The following is a 25,662-nucleotide window of genomic DNA, read 5'->3' as shown; positions in this document are numbered from 1 at the left end:
AGCCAGCTTTGGGAAGCAAAATAAGGCATCCTTCTCACAGGTTAAACCAGTGTTTCTCAAACTCTGCCACTTTAAGAGGGGTGGACTTCAATTCCCAGAATTCCCCAGTCAGCAAAGCTGGCTAGGGAATTCTGAGAGTTGAAGTCCACACGCCTTAAAGTTGCCATGGAAAAACACTGCTCTAGTGGATACCCTTTAAAAGGGGGATGTTTCCTAATCAACTTTGTCTTCCTCTCATAGCTTGACCCATTTTCTCCATCATGCTGAGTCCAGCGGTGTTATAATGTGGGCATCCTCGGGTGCCCTTTCTCCTGTGAGTTTTAACTGTAGTGTCCTTATTTCTCAAGTGTTGGTTTCATAGGAAATGCTCCAGAATCTTTTGGGGTGCAGATAATTTCCTGGGGTTAGTTCTTTTCTTCATTTGGCTTTGAGCAGCAAAAATCCATGCTGTATAGACTTCAGCTCCTGGATAAGCGTGCGTGAAAATACACATATTTCTCACGAGAGGGAACTAATGTGCATGCCGGAGCCGCCAGGCCAAGCAGTCTTCTCTCTCCCATCCAATCCCATAATTGTAGGTCCTTCTCTGAACCCAGTTACTGATAAGGGAAGCAGATATTGTTCCATCATGTGCATCAGGAAACTGCCTAACTTGTGTAAGGAAGTGCTGTGTCATCTACCAATCTGCGCAAAGCATTTTTTGCTCTCATTGTGCTTCATGTTGTTACACTTGATACATAATACTTAGCCATGATGTTTCTTGTTTTTGGCTTAGTGTGACGACAAACCAGGCCATTAGGGTTTATTGAAGAAACCGCAGTCAGAACCCTGGCTTACTCTGGTGCCAGTTCCTGTCAGGATTTAACAACGGCTTAACAAATCAACAGCAGTTTCCTAGGTTTGCCCCCAATGATACACTACAAATGTCAGTGTCTGGATTCACATATCAGAGTTAGCCCAAACCTCAGTCCACTTAGGTTGATGCTCTTTTCTGAGATCTTTTCAGCTGGCAAGACTGGGGAACTTAACATGGGGCCTCTTGTTTTTAGAAAAAGATATTCCTTCATAAAGCAATCTGTCCCAATCTGCGTTGGGAAAAACCACGTTAAAAGTCTGTGGCTGCAGGTCACACAGCAGAGAAATGTGGGTTTTGCCTACAGAGAAGGGAAGGTATCTTTGCTACAGGAACCACCAAACCATGTTGGTCAAAATTCCCCCTTCTTGTCCCCAGGTTCTGAGAAATAAAGGTGATTAAGCTGCCACAGTCACCAGTCACAATGACAATGTAGTCCTGTTTAAACACTTGGAGACAATCTGCTTCCTGTTCTCAATTGCTGGAGCATCCTCTCGTACCCCAATCTTCCTTCCCATGTGGGGGACATAGACGTTCACTGTGCAAACAGGCAAGTCTGCTCCAGCCGTCCTAGCTTCAGCATTGTTCTTCCTCTTTCCTCTGCCCTTTTCCAATACTCTTTTCCTTCTCTAATTTTGCTCCCCTGCCCCCCGCCCCCCGCTTTCCATCCCACCATTTGCCGTCCTCTTCTGGCAGCAGGTGCTGCATTTTTCAGCCTCCAACAGCCCTGAAGGTGCCTTTCTGCAGATTTAACTCCAAGGTGAGGGGAAGAAATCAATATAATTGCCCTGCAGCTTTGATGGTTTAGCCCAGTGTTTCTCGAACTCTGCCACTTTAAGAGGGGTGGACTTCAACTCCCAGAATTTGCCAGCCAGCCATGCTGACTGGGGAATTCTGGGAATTGAAGTCCACCCCTCTTAAAGTGGCAGAGTTCGAGAAACACTGGTTTAACCTGTGAGAAGGATACCTTATTTTGCTTCCCATCTTTCTGCTGCCAGATTCTCAGGAAGCTGAGGTCCTGAACTCCATCCCTCACTGAAGAATCCAACCCCACCCTGTGTCATCCCTGGAGCGAAACCAACATTTATAATATATGGCCTGCTGGCAGCTAACCCTGCACAGGTTCAGCTCCCTGTCATTAATGTCAAAGCTAGTACTGGGCTGTGGAGTAATGAGAAATGACAGGTGCTGCTGTCAAACTCGAGTTGTTTGTGAGCATGTCCCCGTGCATATCTATCCTAAGAGCAGCGCCCATGTAATTAAGATAATCTAAACCATAGTGTGTACATTTAAGGCGGAAATGCTGAAGACATTCTTCATATTATTGTTTTTATTCTAGCATTTAAAGTCTTGGGCTTCTCTCGGCTGATACCAGAACTGGAAGCCACTCCGGCTGTACCTCGAGAATGCAGATTCCTGGTAAGTGCCTTGCAAGGACTTGGGATGCTGTTAAGCAAGAAAATCAGCAGCTGCCAAGTATAAAACGCCAGCCCATTTAAATGTGAGGTTAATTCTTGTCTTTGCCTTCTTCTTTTTTCCTCCTGTTATACTTGTGCTCTTTACAGACCTATCTATCCATCCATATGTCCTTTCTATAATTAAATAGCACAGAAAAGGGGGGGGGGAAGGAAACAACAGGAAAAAAAGCAAAAAGAAAGCAAAACAACAGCAAAATTGTATCTCCATATTCTTTTTAACTACATGCTTATTATGTGGAAATTGATGGTTGGACAATGGGAATGGGATTTCTGCACCCTTATTTCTAGAAAGCTAGTCCTCCAATGCTGGAAAAATAAATGTATGGATCAAATTTCTCGGTGGATTGACATCTTGATGATCCTTGTGAGTTGCTTACAAATGTAGATTAAGTATGAACAATTACAAAGTAGCATGCTCAGCCTTCATGAAAATTGTTGTGGAAATTTTATATACATATCTGTGTTTATGAGAAGCTTGTGTGTGTGTGTGTGTGTGTGTGTGTGTGTAGAATAATTTTTCTGTGAAGACTTTGAATTTGAAGACTTTGGTTCTCCTGCCTGTATGATAGCCAGTTTGGTCTAGTGATTAAGGTGCTGGGCTAGAAACCAGGAGGCGGTGAATTCTAGTCCCGCCTGAGGCATGAAAGCTGGCTGGGTGACCTTGGGCCAGTCCCTCTCTCTCATCCCAACCCACCTCACAGGGGTGTTGTTGTGAGGAAAACAGGAGGAGGAAGGAGTATTAGGTATGTTCGCCGCCTTGAGTTATTTATAAAAATAATAATAATGGTGGGGCAGGAAAGAAAGAAAGAAAGAAAGAAAGAAAGAAAGAAAGAAAGAAAGAAAGAAAGAAAGAAAGAAGTTGCTCAAGGCCATACAAGCTTTGGGGCTGGAATAAGGGGGGCGTCCCTTGTTATTGTAACAAACTCTTCTGGTTTCGAGTTGTTTCCTTCTGACTTTGCCCAGATAAGTTCTCAAACCATCCCATTCCATCAAGTCCTCCTTTTCCCCCTTCCTTGGAACTTTCCCCCTCCCTGTCTCTTAGATGGTGGCTTTGGAAGGCCCAGTCCCTCCTCCATTACGTTTATCCTGCAGACACCAATAAGAAAGGCCAAGGCTTTGATCCTGCAGCTGCGTCTCCATCTTGACTTTTTGGGCCCTCTTGTGGACCCCCTGCCTCTATCTGTGTTTCTGCTGATGCTGAACAATGTCCTCCCCTCCCTTCTCACCTCTGGGGACATCACTGAATGAGGAATCAATGTCCTTCCCTCCCCGCTTCTGGCCTGGGGAATCAGGCTTGGAGGAGGAATTGGGGCGAATTCCTATTTCTCTATTTCTCACTCAGTCTCAGTGTTCCCCCAGTGAGACGATTCTTTGGAGACCTTTCATGCTCCTGGATTAAAGTGATAACCTTCCAAAGCCACTTTCTTGAGTCAGCATGAAATTGGAAGCCCTCATTGCATCCCTAACTGGTGGCTCTCTAGCCTCTGCTGGAGTGAATATGTCCAACGAAGAGCCCACCGCTTCCCTGGGGGACCCAGTCCACCGGTTCTTTCCCTGAAGGTCTTTCCCCCCTAATATTCAGTTGGGATCTGCCTTCCTATCGCTTCAGTCCATTCTAGATCTGTGGTCTGGAACAGGTCCTGATCTCCTTCTGTGTGACCTCTTTCCAATACCTGAAGAGTGTGGACCTTCCAAGAGGGGGCCCAATGCAACATAAAGTGGAATTTCCTCTTCCACTAATTTGGAAACTGTGCTTCAGCCAGCCAATCTAAAACTATATTTGCCTTTTCTGCAGCCACATCATAATGCTAATTCTTACTCACTTGGCAGTAAGAGTGAAAGAGCCTTAATAGTAGAAACAGAATAATTAAATATCCCCTATTTTGTTGTTTATTCGTTCAGTCACTTCCGACTCTTCGTGACTTCATGGACCAGCCCACGCCAGAGCTTCCTGTCGGTCGTCAACACCCCCAGCTCCCCCAGGGACGAGTCCGTCACCTCTAGAATATCATCCATCCACCTTGCCCTTGGTCGGCCCCTCTTCCTTTTGCCCTCCACTCTCCCTAGCATCAGCATCTTCTCCAGGCTGTCCTGTCTTCTCATTATGTGGCCAAAGTATTTCAGTTTGGCCTTTAATATCATTCCCTCAAGTGAGCAGTCTGGCTTTATTTCCTGGAGGATGGATTGGTTTGATCTTCTTGCAGTCCAAGGCACTCTCAGAATTTTCCTCTAACACCACAGTTCAAAAGCATCTCTCTTCCTTCGCTCAGCCTTCCTTATGGTCCAGCTCTCGCAGCCATATGTTACTACGGGGAACACCATTGCTTTAACTAAGCAGACCTTTGTTGTCAGTGTGATATCTCTGTTCTTGACTATTTTATCGAGATTTGTCATTGCTCTTCTCCCAAGGATTAAGCGTCTTCTGATTTCCTGACTGCAGTCAGCATCTGCAGTAATCTTTGCACCTAGAAATACAAAGTCTTTCACTGCTTCTACGTTTTCTCCCTCTATTTGCCAGTTATCAATCAAGCTGGTTGCCATAATCTTGGTTTTTTGAAGTATAGCTGCAAGCCGGCTTTTGCACTTTCTTCTTTCACCTTCATCATAAGGCTCCTCAGTTCCTCTTCGCTTTCAGCCATCAAAGTGGTATCATCTGCATATCTGAGATTGTTAATGTTTCTTCTAGCGATTTTAACACCAGCCTTGGATTCCTCAAGCCCAGCATGTCGCATGATGTGTTCTGTGTACAAGTTGAATAGGTAGGGTGAGAGTATACAGCCCTGCCGTACTCCTTTCCCAATCTTAAACCAGTCCGTTGTTCCGTGGTCTGTTCTTACTGTTGCTACTTGGTCGTTATACAGATTCTTCAGGAGGCAGACAAGATGACTTGGTATCCCCATACCACTAAGAACTTGCCACAATTTGTTATGGTCCACACAGTCAAAGGCTTTAGAATAGTCAATAAAACAGAAATAGATGTTTTTCTGAAACTCCCTGGCTTTTTCCATTATCCATCGGATATTGGCAATTTGGTCCCTAGTTCCTCTGCCTTTTCTAAACCCAGCTTGTACATCTGGCAATTCTCGCTCCATGAATTGCTGAAGTCTGCCTTGCAGGATCTTGAGCATTGCCTTACTGGCATGTGAAATGAGTGCCACTGTTCGATAGTTTGAACATTCTTGAGTGTTTCCCTTTTTTGGTATGGGGATATAAGTTGATTCTTTCCAGTCTGATGGCCATTCTTGTGTTTTCCAAATTTGCTGGCATATAGCATGCATTACCTTGACAGCATCATCTTGCAAGATTTTGAACAGTTCAGCTGGGATGCCGTCGTCTCCTGCTGCCTTGTTATTAGCAATGCTTCTTAAGGCCCACTCAACCTCACTCTTCAGGATGTCTGGCTCTAGCTCACTGACCACACCATCAAAGCTATCCCCGATATTGTTATCCTTCCTATACAGGTCTTCTGTATATTCTTGCCACCTCTTCTTGATCTCTTCTTCTTCTGTTAGGTCCTTGCCATCTTTGTTTTTGATCATACCCATTTTTGCCTGGAATTTACCTCCGATGTTTCTAATTTTCTGGAAGAGGTCTCTTGTCCTTCCTATTCTATTGTCTTCTTCCACTTCCCCGCATTGCTTGTTTAAAAATAATTCCTTGAAATATCCCCTATAGCATATGTATAATCTATGTTAGCATCCTGTTTGGCTTACTTTCAGGGCTGATGATACGATCTTGGGAACTGAAGGCTGCTGCCAGATTATTTCCAAGGGCAGGTTATGGACCATCAGTTTCTTGGCCCAGTTCCTACTGTTGGCCTTATAAAAACCAAAGTGTTTGAAACACACCATTCTCTCATTTGAGCTGGAAGCTCCATGGGAAGAGTCATTCCTTCTAGTCCAGAACAACTGGGTACATTTGGCTGGAATGCAAAGGAGAGCCTTCTCACTGACGGTCCCCATGTCCTGAAACTCTCACAACCTGAGTAGAGTTGTAGTTGTGTTTCTGTTGCCCTTGTGTTCATGGTTTTTCAAAAGTCTTCAAATTGAGTTTAACTCCTAGTATCTTCCATCTCATTTTCTTGGCAACAGTATGGATTTCTTTCTTTCTCCTCAGATGGTTTTTTGACTCCCCAATTCATCTTATAACCTCGTTATTTTCTCGTGGTCTCCCATCCAAACACTAACATGTGCCCAACTCTGCTTAGCTTCTTAGCCAGATAAGGTTGTCCTGATGCTGCCACCTGCTGAACTGTTTTGAATGAGAGTTTGGTCAGCTCTGTTCTTGGTGCAGAGGCAAGATGTACATTTAATAACGCATGCCTGATTTGTTGACAGTATGCAAATCCACTCTTTTGGGGCTTTAAAAACATTGAAAGGGGGGTGCTCAAATCTACAGTTCTCAAGAAAAATATTTTAAAAAGGGAGGGATCAAACTTGGAAGCAAAAATGAAGTTGCTCAGGGACCACCACCCTTCCATTCTTGGAAATGTGGAGAAGACTTGTTTCTGATCCAGAACTTCATGCAATCATTTGTTCTCCCAGATATCCCCAGATACCTGGATTGATAGTTATGTGGTGAGGTGGTATGACATGCTTCATGTTTAAGGTCAGAGAATTCCATCCATCAACGATTAGCAAAGAAGGACTTGGAATAATCTGGATGCATGTATGAAACCATTGCATCCTACTTTTAGAAAGCCGGAAATCTCAAAGGAAGATCTGGAGCTGTTCTTAGAATGGATGGGGTTTAGGACTGCCTAACTGGAATATATAAAGTCTGAGTTGGCTGATGAGCTAGTATACAGTTTCATTACCAAAATTAGCAAAATGTGCCTGTGTATGCTCCCAGAATTGTAAGGATTCAGTGATGCCACTTGTGTTCCACTGTGTACAAATTGGATATTGTGTGAAATTCTGTAGCCTAATAATCTTGGTTAGAAAGAAAGAACTAAGTTTCCAGACCTTATGGGTGCAAGACTGTCTTCAGCATACCTAAGTAAAGCCTGGCCAGGTTTCAGAAAATTGGGAAAGGGGGTGGGTTGGCCCATCAACTAAAGTTATCATAATATAACCAAACAATAGGCGGAGCATAATAAATAAATGCTAAATACATCCACAATCTGGAATCTCTTAATGGGTGGCTTCAACTTCTTTTGTTTAGAGCAGTGTTTCTCCACCTTGGCAACTTTAAGATGTGTGGACTTCAACTCCCAGAATTCCCCTAGTCAGCTGAGGTTGAGAAACATTTGTTTAGGTTCTTCCAGCCCAAAGGTCTCAAAGTCATTTAAAAAGTAATCTCCTTTGACTCACACTCAGCTTCTGTTGATTTCACTGATCAGTGCCTGTACTTTTCTTGGGCAACAATATGGAAGAAATTTGCCATTGCCATCTTTTTGGACCCCGTGGACCCTTTTTGAACCCAGTGAAGGAATTCTCTGGTCTCCCATCCAACAGCTAACCTTGCCTGACTCTGCTTAGCTTCCCAACCCGAAGTCCCCTAGGTGCTCCCACCTGCTAAGGCCAAAGTAGTTTAGAATGTAGCATTTGATGACATCATAATTCTAACCTTCTGCCGTATTTTAGTGCTATTCTTGCTGAGATCTCGCCAGCTTTCGTAGACAAGTGGATTTGCAATGGCCTAGTTTCTGCAAGTGTGTTTGGGAAATTTGACAAAAGGGCCAAGGAGGATGGGTGTTGTAATCAATGCACTTTCCTATCTCTCTTCTTGCTGTGGTTGTCAAAATAGATCACCGAAGGCTCGAATCCTTTTGCCCTGGAGCTGCGTTTTCAGGTTCAGCTATCCACCTGGTGAGTATCTGGAAAGCAAGAGGACTTTTGTTCACGTGAACAAACCTTCAACCTTCCATATCTAATACCATCTTTTGTAATCCTCTCCTGCACCACAGCTGAGTTTTAAAAAAGATTTCCAGTTCAGCTCCTGGTTTCTCTTTCTCATCTTTGCAGTGTTACCTGGTATTTTCTCAGTTTCATGTGGAACTTGGTTCACTGTAAGATTGGTGTCCTATTTTCAAAGTGGTTAACAGTATTTCATCTTTCTCTGTGCGTGTTTATTTTGTGACTGGTGCTAAAAGAGACTTCGTTGTTTTCTCGGTTCCCGGGTTGACATTTCTCAGAATTTGTAAGCTGCAACTGCCGGTAAATGCTTAGATGCTTTTCTTCTTCCTTTTGGTAGATGGGCTGCATTGAATGCTCCAGGTAACTTGATATCCAGTATTTAATACTCCGACCTTCAATTCTAAACATTTCCTGAGAAGGCCTGTGATTAAAAAAAAGACAAATCAAATAAACCGCTGCTGAGAGAGAGAAAAAAAACAAACTCTGAGCAGTGTTCAAGTAAAAGCTAGAAGATGAAAAAGTATAAATCAAAATAAGGTTGTTTCTCCTGAATTGAACCAAGACAGTTTATTTTGCGTCCAAATATTTATCTTATGGGGTTGTTGGCAGGCCTATATCCACTGGACTTGGATCTGAGGATGGCTGGCAATTAATCTGGAATAGGCCCTCAATGTGGATGTATTATCGTCTTTTTTTTTAATGGACGAGAACTTCAATTACTCATGATTCTGCTTTAAAAAAGTAAGTTGAAATGTTTCTTTCAAACAAGTCACTCTTTTTTTTTGCAGTTTGTGAAAAATTAAAATGTTTGAAGCTAGATCAGATTGTAGGTAGGATTAGAATAAAGGGATAACTAGGAAACACCCCCCTGCTCCACATATTTAAGCCGGTAAGTAAATAGCAATGATCTTTTTTTAATCTCATCTGCTTTTCTTTACCCTCATGATTTATAGATCTACTATAAATGTGTCTCTGGCTTTCTTGCTGCTAGAGTTAAATATTAAGGGTGTTGGGTCAATGTGAATTTAGTCTGTTCAAGCCCTCAGTGTGAAGTAGATCTTAGCATGTGTTTCCAGCTCTCTGGAGCATTGTAAAAGGAAGAATTATAATGATAAGCTCCCTAATTGTGATCTATGTAAATCTATATAAACAGCATTTGTTTGGAGACCTTTGGTTTCTGTGGTTCACAGATCTGCCTTTACGTTCAAGTGATCAGTACTGGCCAAATGGGCTTGCTTATTAATCTCGTGTGGGGATCACAAAGACTGGAATTCATTTTGTTTCCTTACTCATTTGGGTGTGGGTGGAAAGGCATCTAGAGTAAAAGAAACAAGGCTCAACCAGAAACCAGATAAAGCCACTTAGACTGATTGCCAAAACTTTAACATCACCTTGGTAGGTACTTTAATTAGTGTTCTCATCGTCCCCAACAAGAGAATAGAAGCTGCAATCCTGCTTGTGCACGATTTAAGATTTAATCCCCACCACCATCACCTCTTTCAGAGCATGAAAAGTGAAGCTTCTGAATCATGCCCAGAAATCTGTGGGTGGGATTTCGAATCGAATCGAATTGAATTATCCATTCAGTCGTATTTGGCCCTTGGTGATTCCATAAGCCAGCTCTCTCCATGATTTCCGGTCTTGTACAGCTTCGTTCAGTTGCTTCGTATTTTGGCCTGTGTCTGCTTTGATTACATCCAACCAGCGCATTCTTTGGCGTCCTCATCGTCTTTTGCCACTGACCGTTCCAAGCATAACGTCTTCCTCCAACGATGTTGATCTCATGACATGACCAAAGTAACTAAGTCTACGTTTTGTTATTTTTCCTTCTAGTGACATGTCCGGTTTTATGTGCTTCAACGCTTCTTTATTTGTTATCTCTGCAGTCCAAGGGATGCGCAAGAGCCTCCTCCAACACCATAGTTGAAAAGAATCAATTTTCCTTCTATCCAACCTCTTCATCGTCCAACTTTTACAGCCATATGTAGTAATGGGGAACATGATAGTGCGGACTAGTCTGCATTTAGTTGTCAAGCTGACACCCCTGCTTTTCCAAATTTGATTCATACTCAAGATTGCTGTGTTGCATGATTCGGTGCTTAATTTCTTGGCTGCATTCGCCTTTTTGATTGACCAGAGATCCTACAAAGGTGAATTCTTCCACGCGTTCCACCTCCTCTCCATCAATTACTATTTTGATGTCTCCATTCCTTGCAGTTGTCACGAGTTTTGTCTTTCTGATATTCAGAAAGAGGCCAAACTTCTCGCTTTCTTCTTTGAGTATCATGATTAGGTGCTTTAGGCCTTCCTGGGTCTCTGAGAGGAGGGTTGTATCATCCACATATTGAAGGTTATTGTTGTTTCTTCCACCAATTTTTACCCCAATTTTTGATTCATCCAGCTCTAGTTTCCAGTTTGGGTAGGATTTAGTGATCGTTAACTCACATGGAATAATGATGGTGCAATGACTGGGTTGCTAAATTAATCAAATAGTATTCCTGCCGTCTCCTTGTTGACATGACGTCCAATTGTTTTGCAGCCTAGCATACGGAAAAATGCAAGATGCAAAGTGCTTTTCCTGAAAAGTCCATTGTTAAATGCCGGTCAATACATAGAAGTTTATTTTCCCTCCTTATCCCTCTGTTTGAAGGATGTTGGGAAACATGGGTTCTGTTATCAGCTGGGTACTTTTCCTCTGCCTTCCAGGAATGCTCAGCTACAGTTTCCACCATCCCCAGTCAGCACACTTTTCTGCCCCCACCCCACTGAAGATTGGGGGAGATTGGTCTAAGGATGGCTTCTAAACAGAACGGAGAACTTTGTTCTTCCTTTGAAAAGTTGAAAAGGATCTTGGCCGCTTCTCATGCTTTGGGGCAGTTTGAGGTCATGGTTTGTGCAAAATAAATAAATACATATCTAGCCAAAGCTTGTATCCCTTTTAATTGTGATTATCTACTCACCTTTCAGTGCTGGGAGGCAGTAGCTTACTGGTTCAAACCAAATGGAAATGTTTCTGATCAAAGAACAATAATGTTCATGACAGATTAGGCGATCAGCAATATTCTGATATTTTAGACTATTTTCAGTACTGTCGCATTTTTGCCCTTGATTCTGGGTAGTTCTTCTAACTCATTGTCACATCTTATCTTTTCGATACTTTCTTTTGGGGGGTGGGATTCTACTTCTTGGGATGATTCCAAATTGGCAATACCAATAAAAAGAATATCCTGTCCTTTTCTCCTTTAAAAAATATTTTTTTTTCTTAATGAAAATTAGAAAACACAACCAAAACGTACAGACACACAGAAAAAGAAATGAAGGAGCAAAGAGGAAATAGAAAAGAGATTTACAAGTTGTATAAAACTGAATAAATTTTTTTAAAATAGCATTAAACTACTAATAATTAGTTTAATAGTATTAATCTCTCTCTCTCTCTCTCTCTCTCTCTATATATATATATATATATAGTTTAATGGCATTAATAGAGATGATCTTATATCAATTGAGCACTTTGAAACAATTATTAAAATCAAATCAGTATTCACTAACGAGCAAAGGCAGCTGGTATAAGAAGATTCATTAATCAGGATGAACAATTGCTAAGAGCTTCTGTCAGGTTTGAAAAAGTCTGACCTTATTTGTCACAAATTAGACATTATTTCAACATCTCTTGTAAAAAGAGATTTTTTAGGGGAAAACACCCTTTCCTCCTTTATGTCAGTTGTGCGTCAGCACAAAAGTATTAAAAGGTTGAAAGAAGTGATGACAGCAAATTCAGATGGAAAATGATGACCTCTTCCCTTTCATTTTCTGATATTTTCTAGTCACGAAAGAAGGGAGCAATTATCCAGGAAAGGAGTAGCTGTTTTGTTCACAGCAAAAAGCAAATTTGAGGGCCTTTCCATCCTCTGAATAAAAAACTTTTCTCACCTCCTTCCTCCGTTTTTTTTTTTTAAATGTTCTTCAAAGCCGAACAGGGCTGTATAAATAAATGCATACATTATTATCCCCAACATCAGAGGAAGTACATCCATATACTGCCATGCTCCATAAAGCAGTTTTATTGGCTTCCCCTTCTCATTGAAACCTTCTTACAGGGAGGGATCCAAAGAGTCAGGAGTCAATTGGAATGGGCAGCCATAATAAATTTAATACATAGTAATACGAAGGAGAATATGATGGTCGCAACCATGTGATCAAAGCCCCGCCCCTTTTCTGCATGCATTGTGATGATGTAAAAGAGGGCCGGGCTATTGGTTGCATGGTTGTGACCACCATCTTGCCTTTTCTGACACATACCCTGTCTATCCCCATGCTTTTTGGCTTCCTACATCTGTGGGATACCAGCGTTCTTGTGAAGAGTTGAGGCAATGTGTGCAGTTTTGAAAGTGGATGACTGGTGCCTATGAGATTGGTGTATTGGGTGCTTTGGCTGGTGTGGGGAGTAAGAGCTGGTGGGGTGCGCTGCTTCATTGGGGGAAGAAGATGCTGTATCTTCCGCCTGGCCAGGGTGGAAAGGGGATGCTGAATAACACCTGGGACATAGTGGTTAGATGTTAGACTAGGACAAGGAGACCATCAGCTCTGGAAGTTCATTGGCGCTTTGGCCCAGATGCTTCCTCTCAAAACCGCCTAACAAGGCTGTTGTGCAGATGCTTCCTCCCGCCTAACAAGGCTGTTGTGCAGAAAAAGTGGAAGAAGGAATTTGATGAGCACTACCTTTTGCTCTTTGAAAGAAAGGCAACATTTAAATTTGGCAGATTAAAAATCCATCCTTTGTGCTCTCATGCTTGTTAAAAATAACTGGCCATGTAGGTAATTCAGGAGAAATTGTTTGACTCGTGAAGATCCTAAATCCAACATGTGGAATTTTTCTCTCTTCAGATGACATCCAGCAGATACTTTGCACAAAGCCTGGGATAAAAGCGTTAAAATGCATGGTCTAGCTGAGGGTTAAGACACGTAGAAGAGCAAAAAGACTGGTTGAGCCAGCATGATGCAGTGGTTAAGTCATTGGACTAGGTAGGATTGAATCCGTCCTTAGCCATCAAAGAGCATTAGGTGAGTCCCTTTCAGCCCATCCTACCTCACAAAGTTATTGTTTGGGATAAAACAAAGGGAGATGGCCACCTTAAGCTTAAGATGAGATATAAATTTGATAACTCAAAACAAATCTGTACCAAGCTGGGCTGAAAGCAAGGAAAGAGGAAGCTGTGGTCCTTCAGATGTTGCTGAGTTACAGCATGGCCAGTTGTGAGGGATTCTGGGGGCTGTAGTTCAGCAATATCTGACTAGGGCATCTGTGGTACTTCGGACAGCCTTCCCCAGTTGGTCTTAAAGGCACATCCACGTCTTAAAGAAGAGGGGGCTTCCTTTGTAAGGGTTAAGAAACCTGAATGCCTCCCCCCACCATAAAACTCCGCAAAAGCAGCCAAAATAGGGTCTCTCCTTTGCAAGATACAAAAATCTATTTGCCCTCTCATGAGACCAGTATTTCCTGAGATGGTGTTTCCAGCATTTGGAGAAAGATGGATTGAGACCAGACTGCCCCAGTGAATTTCACAGGATCTCTGTTGGATTGTAATCCCTGCCAGAAAGTAGAAGCACAGCTATCAAGTAAGCCTTTGAAGGTTACGTGGAAGGATAAATGATTTCAAAATGCGTCTGCCAGGGAAGTCGTCCAGAGAGCTAAAGACTTTTCTTTCAACTTCATGAGCAACCAAGTAAATTCACTTGCTTTCATTTTGCAATGCCTTGGTGATTCTGACTGGTTTACAGTATGTGACAGTAGCACGTCTGAGAAACTGTAAATCATAACAACAAAAATATGACACAGCATAGTTTTTCAAAAACAGAGACCACAGAAGCTCCCCCCTAATGTTCCTGGGAAATGTGACCACATTTGCTTTTGCCAATCCACACCGCTGCTGTTTCCTCTGTTTTGTCAACATCGCATGTTGATTTGGGTGTGAACTGGGGCAGGATTCTGGCCTTGAGGGTAAACAGTATAGGTGATAGATAAATAGCAATTCATCACTGGTGGAAAAGATTTATACAAATAGGAGGTTTTTCCCAACCACCAAAAATAAAGCAACAATCTTCCAGGCCAATTGTACTAGGGAGGAAATTCCAACGAAATCCGGTTGTATTTTATAATAGGTCGGCTTACTTCGTTTAATAGTTAGCCAGCACGGGTTCCAGATATTTGGAAAACTGCAGGATACAATCTTCTTGACGGTGGCTGCAAAATTATGAAATCACTTCCAAGGAGTGATTTCACCTGAGTTTACCACCGCTCCTCTCCCTAAAACAGAGGCAGCAAGAGGTTTATTATTTCAGGGGAACTGGGAGTAAAGAGTGGCTGGTGTATTTCACCATCAAAGTGTGCTTTTTTCCCCTCCTTTTTTAAAAAATATGGCTGATTGATTTTATTTTATTATTATTATTATTATTATTTTGGCACGCTCAGTACTTTCCAGTACACAATTTTGTCATACAGTTTTGCGGAGTAAACCATTGAAATGTGACTCTAATTGGGAATGTGGGAAACGTTGCTAAGTGGTGAGCAGACACAAAGGTTTATTTTGAAAGATGCACCAAGCCTTCTTGAAATCTGTACCATGCTGGCTTGGCTTCGCTAATGTGTTCCTCTAAACGGGTTGGGAAATCCTCAGACTGTAGGGTAGGAAATAGCACTTCTCCACCTCAAGGTAGCTCAGCTGGGGATTAACCCAGCCAGGGAGAACTTCAACAGTGTTTATTTGATGTGTCCCCAACCCTTCTAGTCTAAATGAGAACTCAAGGCAGCCTTATTTGCAAGCAGAACATATAGAATAAGATCCACAACTGCTTCTTAACCACTAACAGTGGAAGACATGGTACCTTCCGAGTATTTTGGACTGGAATCCCCATCTTTCCTAACCATGGACTGAGCTGGCTAGAGATGGGGGAAGAAGGCAGTTTAAGCGGACTAGATCTTTAGGTTGCCCCATCTTCTAGATCAGTGTTTCTCAACCTTGGCCGCTTTAAGGTGCGTGGACGTCAACTCCCAGCTGTGCTGGCTGGGGAATTCTGGGAGTTGACGTCCACACACCTTAAAGCGGCCAAGGTTGAGAAACACTGATCTGGAGGGCAACTTGTTGCCCATCTTTTTGTGACTCGTGATTCCAGGCATAGATGACTGTGATGGGAACTTAGCAGGGAAGGAAGGAAGTGAGTAGTAATTTCACCTTTCTTACGGCCGCACTTCCTTTCTTTCTCACTTCCTCTCTGCTCTCCTATATGAGAGTCTGAGGTGTGCGTGGCGTTCTAAACCAAGCCACGTTCCTGCGCATGGTAGCCCGGACTGAGGCTCAAGTTTGCATCCAGTGAACTACTGAATAAGTGAGCAACCGCTTCTTTTGTTTCACTTGCTTGCTACTAGTTTTTGGTATTTTCATCTTTAAATTTTGCTAGTAAGGTTTTTAAAGAATTTAGTTCATTGTGTGGGCTGACACATTCACGTAAACCTTGCTTATGCTAGGTGCATGACACGTGGCCTTGGGAATTTGTAACCTTTCAATGTTTAATATTCTCTTTAATGCCATTTCATAATATTAACCTTTAAAATGGGTTGATTTAAATACTCAAATGTAGCATCTAGATCTTTACCAGCTAATTTTAGGCCAGAATAAAATCCATGGCAGTTTTTAAAAAGAGCTTGTTTAAATAAGGCTGCTCTTAAGATGGTGGCAAACAACGCTTTTTGCTAACATCTTTACAATTTATAGAGGCACAGTATACTTGCTTTGTGCTCAATTCATTTTTTTCTTTTAAATTTGTGTAAGAGTAGGTTGAAACAGTAATGTGTGGACATGGATGAGCATACAGAGGTTTTAAAGGAGTCACAGGAATCACTAAAAAATAATTGAGGAATTAAACAGCATCTAACCAATCTGACCTCATTTCTCTTATTACGTATGTGTCTTGGTCTTTCTGAGGAATGTTCTTAAACATTTGCCTGGAGCTGCAAAAAAATAATAAGCAAATCTTTGTTCTCTTGGTGACTGGTACGTGATAATAGAGGCAATGCTGTATTGCTTCATGCTTACAATGCGCAGTTTCTCAAGCTGCGTTTGAATTGGGGAAGCTAATAACATGTTCTCTGTCTGAAGGCTCTGCTAGTACCCAAACCTTCCATTTCCTTTAAGATGCTCTGTTCTGGAGGAGCAAGCCGATCTGTGAACACTCCCCAACCCCAAGGAAACTACCTTGAACAAAATCAGGTCACAAGTCTTGGTAGCTGAGTATTGTTTACACTTGGTGCAGATGAGCCATATCTGACCTCTCCGGCCCCCGCTTTCCCCCTGCCCAAACACCAAGATCAAAGAAGGCCAGAATTTGGTGGTAAAAATGTTGATTTTCCGTGGGACACTCTCTTTTTCCACAAAAGAAGGGGCACCGTGAGTTCCTGAAGTTTCTGTACGGCTGAAGGCTGATTTGACTTCTTTAATTCCCCCCAATGCCAAGAAAATCCCAAAAGGGTCAAATATTTGAGCTGACCCACCTCAGTATCATTCTAGCATCCCAGGGATACCTCTTGGGGACCTCATTAGCACCTGTCCTGGGGACTGAACCCAGAACTTCTTTCTTGCAAGGCAGAGCTCATCCCTTGAGCAAGAGGAAGATAGGAGGAGACAATTCCAGGAAGAAGATAGGAGAGGAGACCCTTGTGATGGAAAGATCTTCCTGGCTTCCAGCACTCCTTCAGGTTGACCACTGCTAATTAACGGGTCAAATATCTCTGGGGCTGGCCTGCATTGAACTCAAGGAAGCTCTCCAGAAGTTGCTGAACCATAATTCCCAGCATTCCTCATCATAACATCTTGCTTGTGGGGTTGCTTTGGATGTTTGGCTGGATGGGACTGGCTCCCCCCCAGCCCCCGTGTTAGATGATGAGACCCAAGTAAGCAACAAAATGACATTGGCGTCTAGGCTAAGAGTGAAGTTCTTACTTGTGATGCTGAACGATTTCAAATAGAGATAGGTAAGACCACAGCACCCCATGGTTTTTTATTTACTTGCGGGCTGGTGGAGGCTTAGTAAGCAAATCTTAGAGCCTGGCGTTGCAATTATCTCACATCATCCAGTAACTTGTGAAAATACTGTGGGAGGTTCAGTTTGGCAGCACGGTGTAGATTTTGGCTGAGCTGTTTACATTCCTGCCTTAAAAATGCAACTGGAGCCTCCCTGAGTGTGTGCAGCGCAACCTCTCTGTGGACATCCCGAGAGCAGTCAGGAATCTGAGGTTAGAGAACTACCACCCACATTGACGAGCATGACCCTTTCATGACTGGGGAAGACCAGAAATACCGATTGTTGATTCGGTTCTCTTTTCCCCCTTTTTGCACCAGTTAAGCTTGGCCAGAAATGAGAATGTCATCTGGGCTGGCTTTGGTGGAAGGAAATCTGGTTTTGCTTCTCGTTTACAGCCAGCTTACTTTTCCCCTTGCTCTTAGTTAGCATCTTTTCTCTCCTCTGCAGGGCGTTAAGAATGGCTACATCTGGAAGGTAGTAGGTTGGAGAAGACAGGTGTATTTTTAAAGGTCACTGACCCTTTCTATTTGTGGAAAGATTAAAAGAGAGAGAGAGAGGGAGGGAGAGAGAGAATGAGGAGAGAAGTGCAATCTTGTGGCTCCTTTGAAAGGCCTGAGGATTATATTTAAGGGTTATTTCAAATTGGTGACTTCCTGCTTAGGCAGAAATTCTTTGGAGCATTTCTCAGGGACTGAACTAAATTGGCCAAATTGGCATGGAAACAGATTAAGGGAAGAGTGATTTGCCCCATGGCCTCAGGGAAGGCTACCTGATCTGCAGGAATCCAGATAGCCACCAGATGGCAGCAAAGAGCTACAGAAAATTCTCTTTGTGCCATCTAGTGGTGAGGCAGAGTTTTGCAGCCCAGGTGAGATTTCCCTAGCACAGTGTTTCTCAACCTCAGCCACTTTAAGATGTGTGGACCAACTCCCAGAATTCTGTTGGCTAGAAGAATTCTGGGAGTTGAAGTCCACACATCTTAAAGTGGCTGAGGTTGAGAAACACTGCCCTAGCATCAAGATTGCTGCCCAAATGATCAAAATAGAGGTAATCTGCAATTAGCAGTCTTCCTTTCGCATAGCATTAGCAATTGGTCAGACATGTACTGTATATCTGCTAACATTCTTTCAATTATAATGTAAATTTTTCAACATCTAGAGCAAAATAGGCTGTTGTGGGGAGGTTTTTTGAACATATCAAATGGAGAGGGAAAAAATGTATTCTTAGAACTGTGTTTACAGTGTGATGAAAGATTAAAATTAAAGGAAGGACCTGGAAAACAAGATCAAAAGCAAATTAATCTCAACCACTTCAAAGTCCTCTTCTTCTTCTTTTTTTAAACTAACACAAATGTAGACCAACAACACAGAACAACAGCCCACTGCTGCAAATACGTTGTAGAGTTATCGTTCTAGTGTGGCATAGTATTTCTTTTGGTTATGCCTCAAGCATGAAAACTCCCACAGTACTTGATTCTAAATAGAAGCAAGGTAGTAACTTTCTTGGCTTATAAATCATCCTATAGATTTCAGTCCCAAATGGGGCAATAATTGGACCTTCCCCCCCCCGCCAATTAAAGTTGGTCCAACCCCATTTTTCCTCCCTGCCACGGCCTACATCCAGAGGTTCCAAACTGGACAATTTGGGAAAATACAATTTTTGAGAGCTTGGGGAGGTAGGAGAGCTATTCTTGTACAGCTAGGCAGCCATGGTGAAGAAGGGTCCCCTGTGCCAGCACCGAGTCATGTCTGACCCTCTGGGGGGACGCCGCTTTTGCGATGTTTTCTTGGCAGACTATAGAGCGGGGTGGTTTGCCGTTGCCTTCCCCAGTCGTCACCTTCCCCAGCAAGCCGGGTGCTCATTTTACCAATCTCCGAAGGATGGAAGGCCGAGTCGACCTGAGCTGGCTACCCGAGAGAGAATCCAGCTTCCGCTGGGATCGAACTCCGGTCGTGGGGAGAGTTTTGGCTGCAATACTGCCGCCTGCCACCCTGCGCCCCACGAGGCTCAGTCATGCCAACCCTAATATAGAGATAATCTCTAGGACCAAAAGCATGAAAGGCACCGGTGATCCGTGGCTCTTGGTTCACTGCCTTCCTAATGGCTGTTTGGAAAGTCAGCGCATTCCTGGAGCAGTGGCATTACAGTGGGTTATTTTTATCCCAATAAACTTTCCCCCTCCGCCTTGAGTGTAGCCTCAGAGCCCTTCCTTTTTCCCATATGTGACATGTCTGGCCCTTATGGATGCTCCACCTGTGAATCTAATTTCTCGTCTTTTGTTCATTTACCTCTTCCACTCATTCCGACTTCCTGTAGTCCCATTTTAAGCTTCTTCTTTATGGTTCTTCCTCTCCAGGACAAATGATGTTGACTAGCAAAAACCAGACCTATCTGGTGACAGGAGGCTGTGGTTTCCTGGGAAAACATCTGGTTGAGATGCTTCTGGAACAGGAGCCCAATCTTGCCGAAGTACGGGTCTTTGACTTGCATCTGGATGAAAGTATGCGCGGCTTGGACAGAGGTGAGTTGGCCCTTTTCTTCTACACGCAGGGAGGTTCTGGTGACCTGGCCATTGGTACGTGCTCACCTGCATTAAATAAGCATTTGGTCTCTGAGTGACCAACATCTCTCTGAATAAATGTGCTGTTGCATCTCTAACAAACCAGAGGCCTCAGAGAGAAAGAGGCCGACCGGTTCAAGAGTCTGGCACTGGAGCTCCACTTATTATTTCTCTGCCTCGTCTGTTCATAACGATTATAGGTGGCTTATCTTCAGCAAACAAAACAATAATCTCTCCAGTATCCCTTATGCTGACCACTCCCTGCTACAAGAGGATCTCCATGTTCCAATATTCCTGGTTTGGGCGTGATAATACCATTGGGATAACAGCATTAGAGGGGGCACAAATGTTTATTTTCCCTGCATGGTTTATTTAGAACCTTCATTTCTAATGATGTTAGGAAGCCAATGAAATTTGTGAGCTCCTAAGACACTTGAACAAGAGCCTGGCCCCTTGGAAAACTTTGTACTCCAAATTGCTGGTGGTTAAAAGTTACTTGTCGTTATTTGGTAGTGAGGAGAATGTGCTGGAGGTCACCCTATCTTCCTTCCAAGTTATTATTTGTTAGTATTATTAGTTTTATATTTACTTACCATTCCTTTCTCCCGAAAGAGCCCAGAGCAGAATACAAGAGAGAAAGAACATTAAAGCAATCTTCAGTAAAAATAGCTTAATAAAACGATCAGCACTAAACCTATCTGGCATTAAAAAAAATCTATAAAAACTATAAAAATACAGCTATTAAAGTAAGGTTTACTTTAAAAAGGCAATCTAGTCCTTGAGCAGTTGTTATTCTGTTTTATTCTGCCAGATTCTCTTGCAGAGCCCTAGGTTATACTGTAAGCTTTTATATAAGCAGAAAATTAAATATTTTTCCCGCTGATCTTGGTGATGAGTGTATGTTTTACAGTCTATCAGCCCAAACAATGCTAATTTTCATTAGGTTTTTGGAGGAATTCCGTTTCTTAAGTGATGAATGCGTCTTCAGATCTAAAGGTCCTCTTTTCTTTTCTTTTTAAATACAGCTGGTTTCATTTTTCTATCAGAAGCAAGCAGTCTCTTCAAAAATAAGCTTATGAGCAGAGTCTGTGTATATGATTTGTAGCCCAAAGACTCAAGAATGCACACTGGGAGCCAGTAATATAATTCATTTCCCCCCAGTGCCTGACCTTTGAATCACTTTGGCAGAGCAAAAATTGGCACATTGGGGCATATTTTAAAAGAAATCTTATATTCAGGGAAATAGTAACCCTACATGGAAAGATTGATGTGGCAAACCAAGCCCCTGTTGGTTCAGGCAGATGGGAGAAGATTCCTTTAGACATCAGTGTACATATATTTTAATTCTCTGCCCCCCCTCCCCCCCAGTTGCAGTGGGACCAGCTTCAGGTTATCATAGGCAGTTCCCCATTCCTGAGCCCTCCTAGGGAAGCAGTGGGCTTTGGATCCAGTACATCCAAAATTGCCCACAACTTACTAAGATATTCTATTCAGTGCCCTGTTGCCAACACTAATATCCCTGGAATTATGCTGGTCTTACCCATAATATTATTTTACTATGTGGACTTCAACTCCCAGAATTCTCAGCACCAGCCACACTGGCTGGGGAATTCTGGGAGTTTAAGATACTGTCCTCCTTATGGAGGTCCTCTCTTACTCTGTACATTTCTGGTTGCCATTTTTGATAGAAAAGTGCAGAAGGCAACTAAAACCAGCAACAGGCTTGAGCACTTTCCTTATGAGAAAAGGTTAGAATGTTTGGGATCCTTTCGCTTGGAAAAATGACGATGGAGGGAGGACATGTTTGAGGAGGTTAAAATCATGTGTGGTGTGGAGCAAATGGAGCAGGGGTTGTTTGGGGGAGCTGATTGGCAGGAGGTTTAGAACAGCACAATAATTATTCTGTGAAACCCATTACCACAAGACACGGTGATAACCACAAACCTGGATAGCTTTAGAAGAGGATTAGAGACATTCATGGAGGAATCTATTAAGGGTTGTTGGTCTTCAAGACTCAGTGTTACCGTAGGTTGGGGGCCCTGTGCTTCTCAACACCAGTTGCAGGGGAACAAGGTTGGGAGAAGAGCCTGTCTTGCTGCCCCAGTTGGGAGACCTGAGAAGCATCTGGTTGTCCTCTCTGCAAAGCAACATGCTGGACTAAGATGAGTCTTGGCCTGAGCCAATATAACGATTCTAAAATTCTTATGGTGGAGCTGTATTTCCTGTTCAGAATAAGTACGTGTACGACTCTACACTATTTGATTTGTGAATAAAAATAGAGAACTAACTTCAGTGTAGTGCAGTGTTTCTCAACCTTGTCAACTTTAAGATGTGTGGATTCAACAAGGCTGGCTGGGGAATTCTAGAAGTTGGAGTCCACACATCTTAAAGTTGACAAGGTTAAGAAACACTGGTGTAGCGGTTAAGATGTTGAATTGGCACCAAAGAGACCCAGGTTCTAGTCTGTCTTCAGCCAGCTTTGTGGCCTTATCCAGCCCAGGAGATGCGTCTTCTCTAAAACAGCCAACCAATATGGCTTACCTTCATCACTTAACTGCCCCTTGGCAGCTTCACAGCTGCTGATCAGCTGCTATAAGCACAGTGATATCCTGAAATGAGATTCTTTCTAAAGTATCTCAAGAAAGTTCAGTCACGCAAGGAGGTGCTTTGCCTCTGTGATGGAATGAAGAGAAGAAAACAATGTGAAGCCAAGCCAGCTGTGAATAGGTATGTGTGTGTGGGAGAAGAGGCAGAGAAGGGTCAGAGGCAAAAAAACAGATGGTTGTGGTTTGCTCCGAGACACACGCCTGGCCTGCATCCTTCGACCAGATCCTTTCCTGCCAAAATATATTTGGCAAAGTGCAAACAGCAAACAGCCCTCAGTAGCAGGCAGCTCTGTAGAGAGATGATAAACAGGAATTGGAAAGAGGGGAAAATATGGGAAATACAAAAGGCTGGGATCAATGCCCAATAGGATTGGCTTCAGCTGAGATGGTGCCAACTCAGATTTTGTCTCCTTCCTCTCCTCATTTTGCTGAAAACCAGCCCTGTTTGGTTTCAGTTCAAGATAAGCAACATTCAACCTTGGAAATGTACTTAGCTTTGATTCAAGGGAAGCAATAAATCTCCATCAACTTTGCATGATTGAAAGATAAAAGAGTTGGATAAAGAAAATGGTGGCTTGGATTATAGGAAAGCCACTGAGATCTTTTGGGTCCATATTAAGCCCTGTAGTATTTAATTTAAATTCTATACTGTAATATATCATCATTAGGCACTATCTCCTTCTTTACAAACGGCTGGCTTATAAACACACACAATAGATGCGTGCCCCCCACCCCAGAGGTTTGTGAATGCCAACGGGCTGATCATAGATCCTCCTTTGGGAGAAATCATGAATGCTGGCTTACATGTGCATAAAGGAGGTTCTGCTGTTTCATTTCCTTTGGCTGTTGAAGGATGCTTCGTACGTGACATTCTTCTCAATGTGTCACCATCAGCCTGACCAAAACTCTACTTATTGATATCAGATGTAATAACAAAATTTTATTTATTTATTTATTGAATAAAAATTATTTATTAAATTAAATCTTGAAAGCCTGGCTGAGTTTCCCCCTCCCTCCCTCTTATACCCCAGTGAATGAGGGTGCAGCCAGTCTGAGCAGTTTTCTCATGATTTCTGTTTCCCGGGCTGAAAGCATATTTTTGTAAGCATCATCTCTGTCTATTTTCTCCAAGGTCATCTCCATGGTTCCCTACCGCAGGATGGGGTCCTAAACATTGGGACAGACGGCTTTAGTATCCCAAATGTCTATGGGGTTTAGTCCTTCTGAGTTGTTTTCTTGCAAGCGGCCATGAGGAGGGCTAGAGATTGTAAAAAGAATTTTAGATAACAAGCGAAAGACCAGATAATGCAATAGAACGTGTATGTGTGTGTGTGTGTGAGAGAGAGAGAGAGAGAGAATGCATGTCTGTCTGTCTATCTTGCCCTGAGAGATGTTACACAGAACCACACAACTGGCCCAGGAGTATTATACAGTGGCCCACCAGAAGTAGATATGATGGTATGATTGGAAAACTAGGAAAAGAATTGAGGAATTGGAATGCTGGTGTTAACTGATGCTGCTCAGCCAGAAATGCCAACGGCAGGGTCTGTGGAAGTTCATGAAGCAAATAGGACCTGCTAACTATCAAGTAGAGACAGATGGAAGAAGGAAAGATCTTCCATGTAGACCTTCTACAGAAGTCTTACGGCAAGAGGGGTCCTCTGCTGGTACAGAGAAAGTCCTGTATATACTGTAGCTACAAGGCCAACTCTCTGAATTTCTAGCCCAAAGAAATCAGAAGTACAGACCAACCCAGATATGTTCCCAGCTCAAAACAAGGACATTAAAGTTCTTAGAAGTGTTTTCAAACCAGAAACCAGAACATAACAGACTGGAGAATCATGGCCTATCCAACAAAAAGCCATATTGAGAACCAGGAAGATTACAAAGCGTAGTAGAAAAAGATATCACAAAAATGTTACAGTTAGGGCAATTGAACCCTTGTACAGGTAGTCCTCGCCTTATGACCATTTGTTCAGCGACTGTTCAAAGTTACAATGGCACTGAATGAATGGGGGTTAAGACCGGTCCTCAAGAGTTCCGGCCATCTCAGCACCCCTGCAGTCACATTATTGTAATCTGGGCACTTGGGAAGCAGCTTGCACTTAATGACTGGTTGCAGTGCCCCGCAATCACATGATCACCATTTGTGAACTTCCTTGTTGGCCTCCCCAGAAAGTCAATGGGCAAGCCACCTGGGACTTGCAACTTCCTGCCAGTTTCCCCACTGACTTGGTTGTGAGAAGACAGCAGGAAGTTGCCTCACCTAATGACCATGGGATTTGGTTAATAACAGCAACCAGGACTGCAGAGATTGCCATTGCTAAGCGATGTGGCTGCACTTTATGACCGCATTGCTTAGTGATGGAAATTCTGGTCCCAATTGCCATTGTAATTTGAGGACTACTGTGTGGTCGGTGGTCTTCTCCTACTGATAGTTTCAAAATCTGATGAGGAAGGTAGGTTTTATGCAGACCTTAGAGAATTAATCAGGTGGCTACATCTGGTAGCCATTTCTGCTGAGAATGGACAACCTGTTAGTACTTATCCAGCTTGGATTTGGCAAAAGACTACTGTCATTTCCATAAGGGTGGCTTTTGTAGCTTAATAAGGGTTATTCCAGTTTTACTAAATGTTTCTGGTTTACCTGAAACCCCTCCTATCTTCCACAGATAGAGTCTTACCAGGTCATGGAAGATGGTGTGAAGTGTACATAGAGGATATAATAGTTTGCAGGACCAGTTGGTAGGAGCACTTGAAGCATCTACAGAAAGTAGTGACTGCCTTAGGTTTAACTATAAATCCAGCTGTCATTTAGGGTTCATTATAGGACACTGAAAGAGAAAGTAGAAGCAATTCAGGGAATAAACTCACCAGAGACAAAAAAGGAAGTGAGGTCATTCTTTGGGATGGCACCTTCATGTTCTATTGTTCAGCCAGAAGACTTGGCCAGTAGGCTTGGCTAGCAGATCTGAACCAAGTAAGGTAAGGTGAACGAGGCAATGTTAGAAAGGATTTGAGGATGGAAAAAGGTCTAATTTAACAGGCCATTATCAGCTATCCTTCCTGTGCCTTTTTGAAATGACCAGGCCATGCAAACCAAGGTTGCCATAAGTGGGGACCTCAGGCAACATCCTCAGTTTCTCAGTGTTTGTAGGGAAATAAAGTTATTTTTGCCAAGGACTCTGGCCATGGCACAGCTGTAAATCTCCAGCCCCTCCACTTTTCACAG

The 25,662-nt window shown here is 42.9% G+C and overlaps 1 protein-coding gene across 2 annotated transcripts in view; it reads left to right on the top strand.

Moving 5' to 3' along the window:
- Positions 1-25,662, top strand: part of HSD3B7 (hydroxy-delta-5-steroid dehydrogenase, 3 beta- and steroid delta-isomerase 7) — a 49,883-nt gene that overhangs the window by 5,599 nt on the left and 18,622 nt on the right. The window contains exons 1-2 of one of the 2 annotated variants that reach the window (XM_063301427.1): positions 2,216-2,272; positions 19,621-19,785. In XM_063301427.1, coding sequence (XP_063157497.1) covers positions 2,260-2,272; positions 19,621-19,785 — 178 coding nt within the window. In that variant the 5' untranslated portion in view covers positions 2,216-2,259. Of the gene's footprint in view, positions 1-2,215; positions 2,273-19,620; positions 19,786-25,662 lie in introns of those variants that run through there. The other variant, XM_063301428.1, reaches the window with a different exon arrangement.

Source organism: Candoia aspera, chromosome 4 (genome assembly GCF_035149785.1).
Source record: "Candoia aspera isolate rCanAsp1 chromosome 4, rCanAsp1.hap2, whole genome shotgun sequence".
NCBI classification, from domain to species: Eukaryota; Metazoa; Chordata; class Lepidosauria; order Squamata; family Boidae; genus Candoia; species Candoia aspera.
Note: the sequence above shows the minus strand (reverse complement) of the source record. Positions and strands in the feature narration are given on the sequence as shown.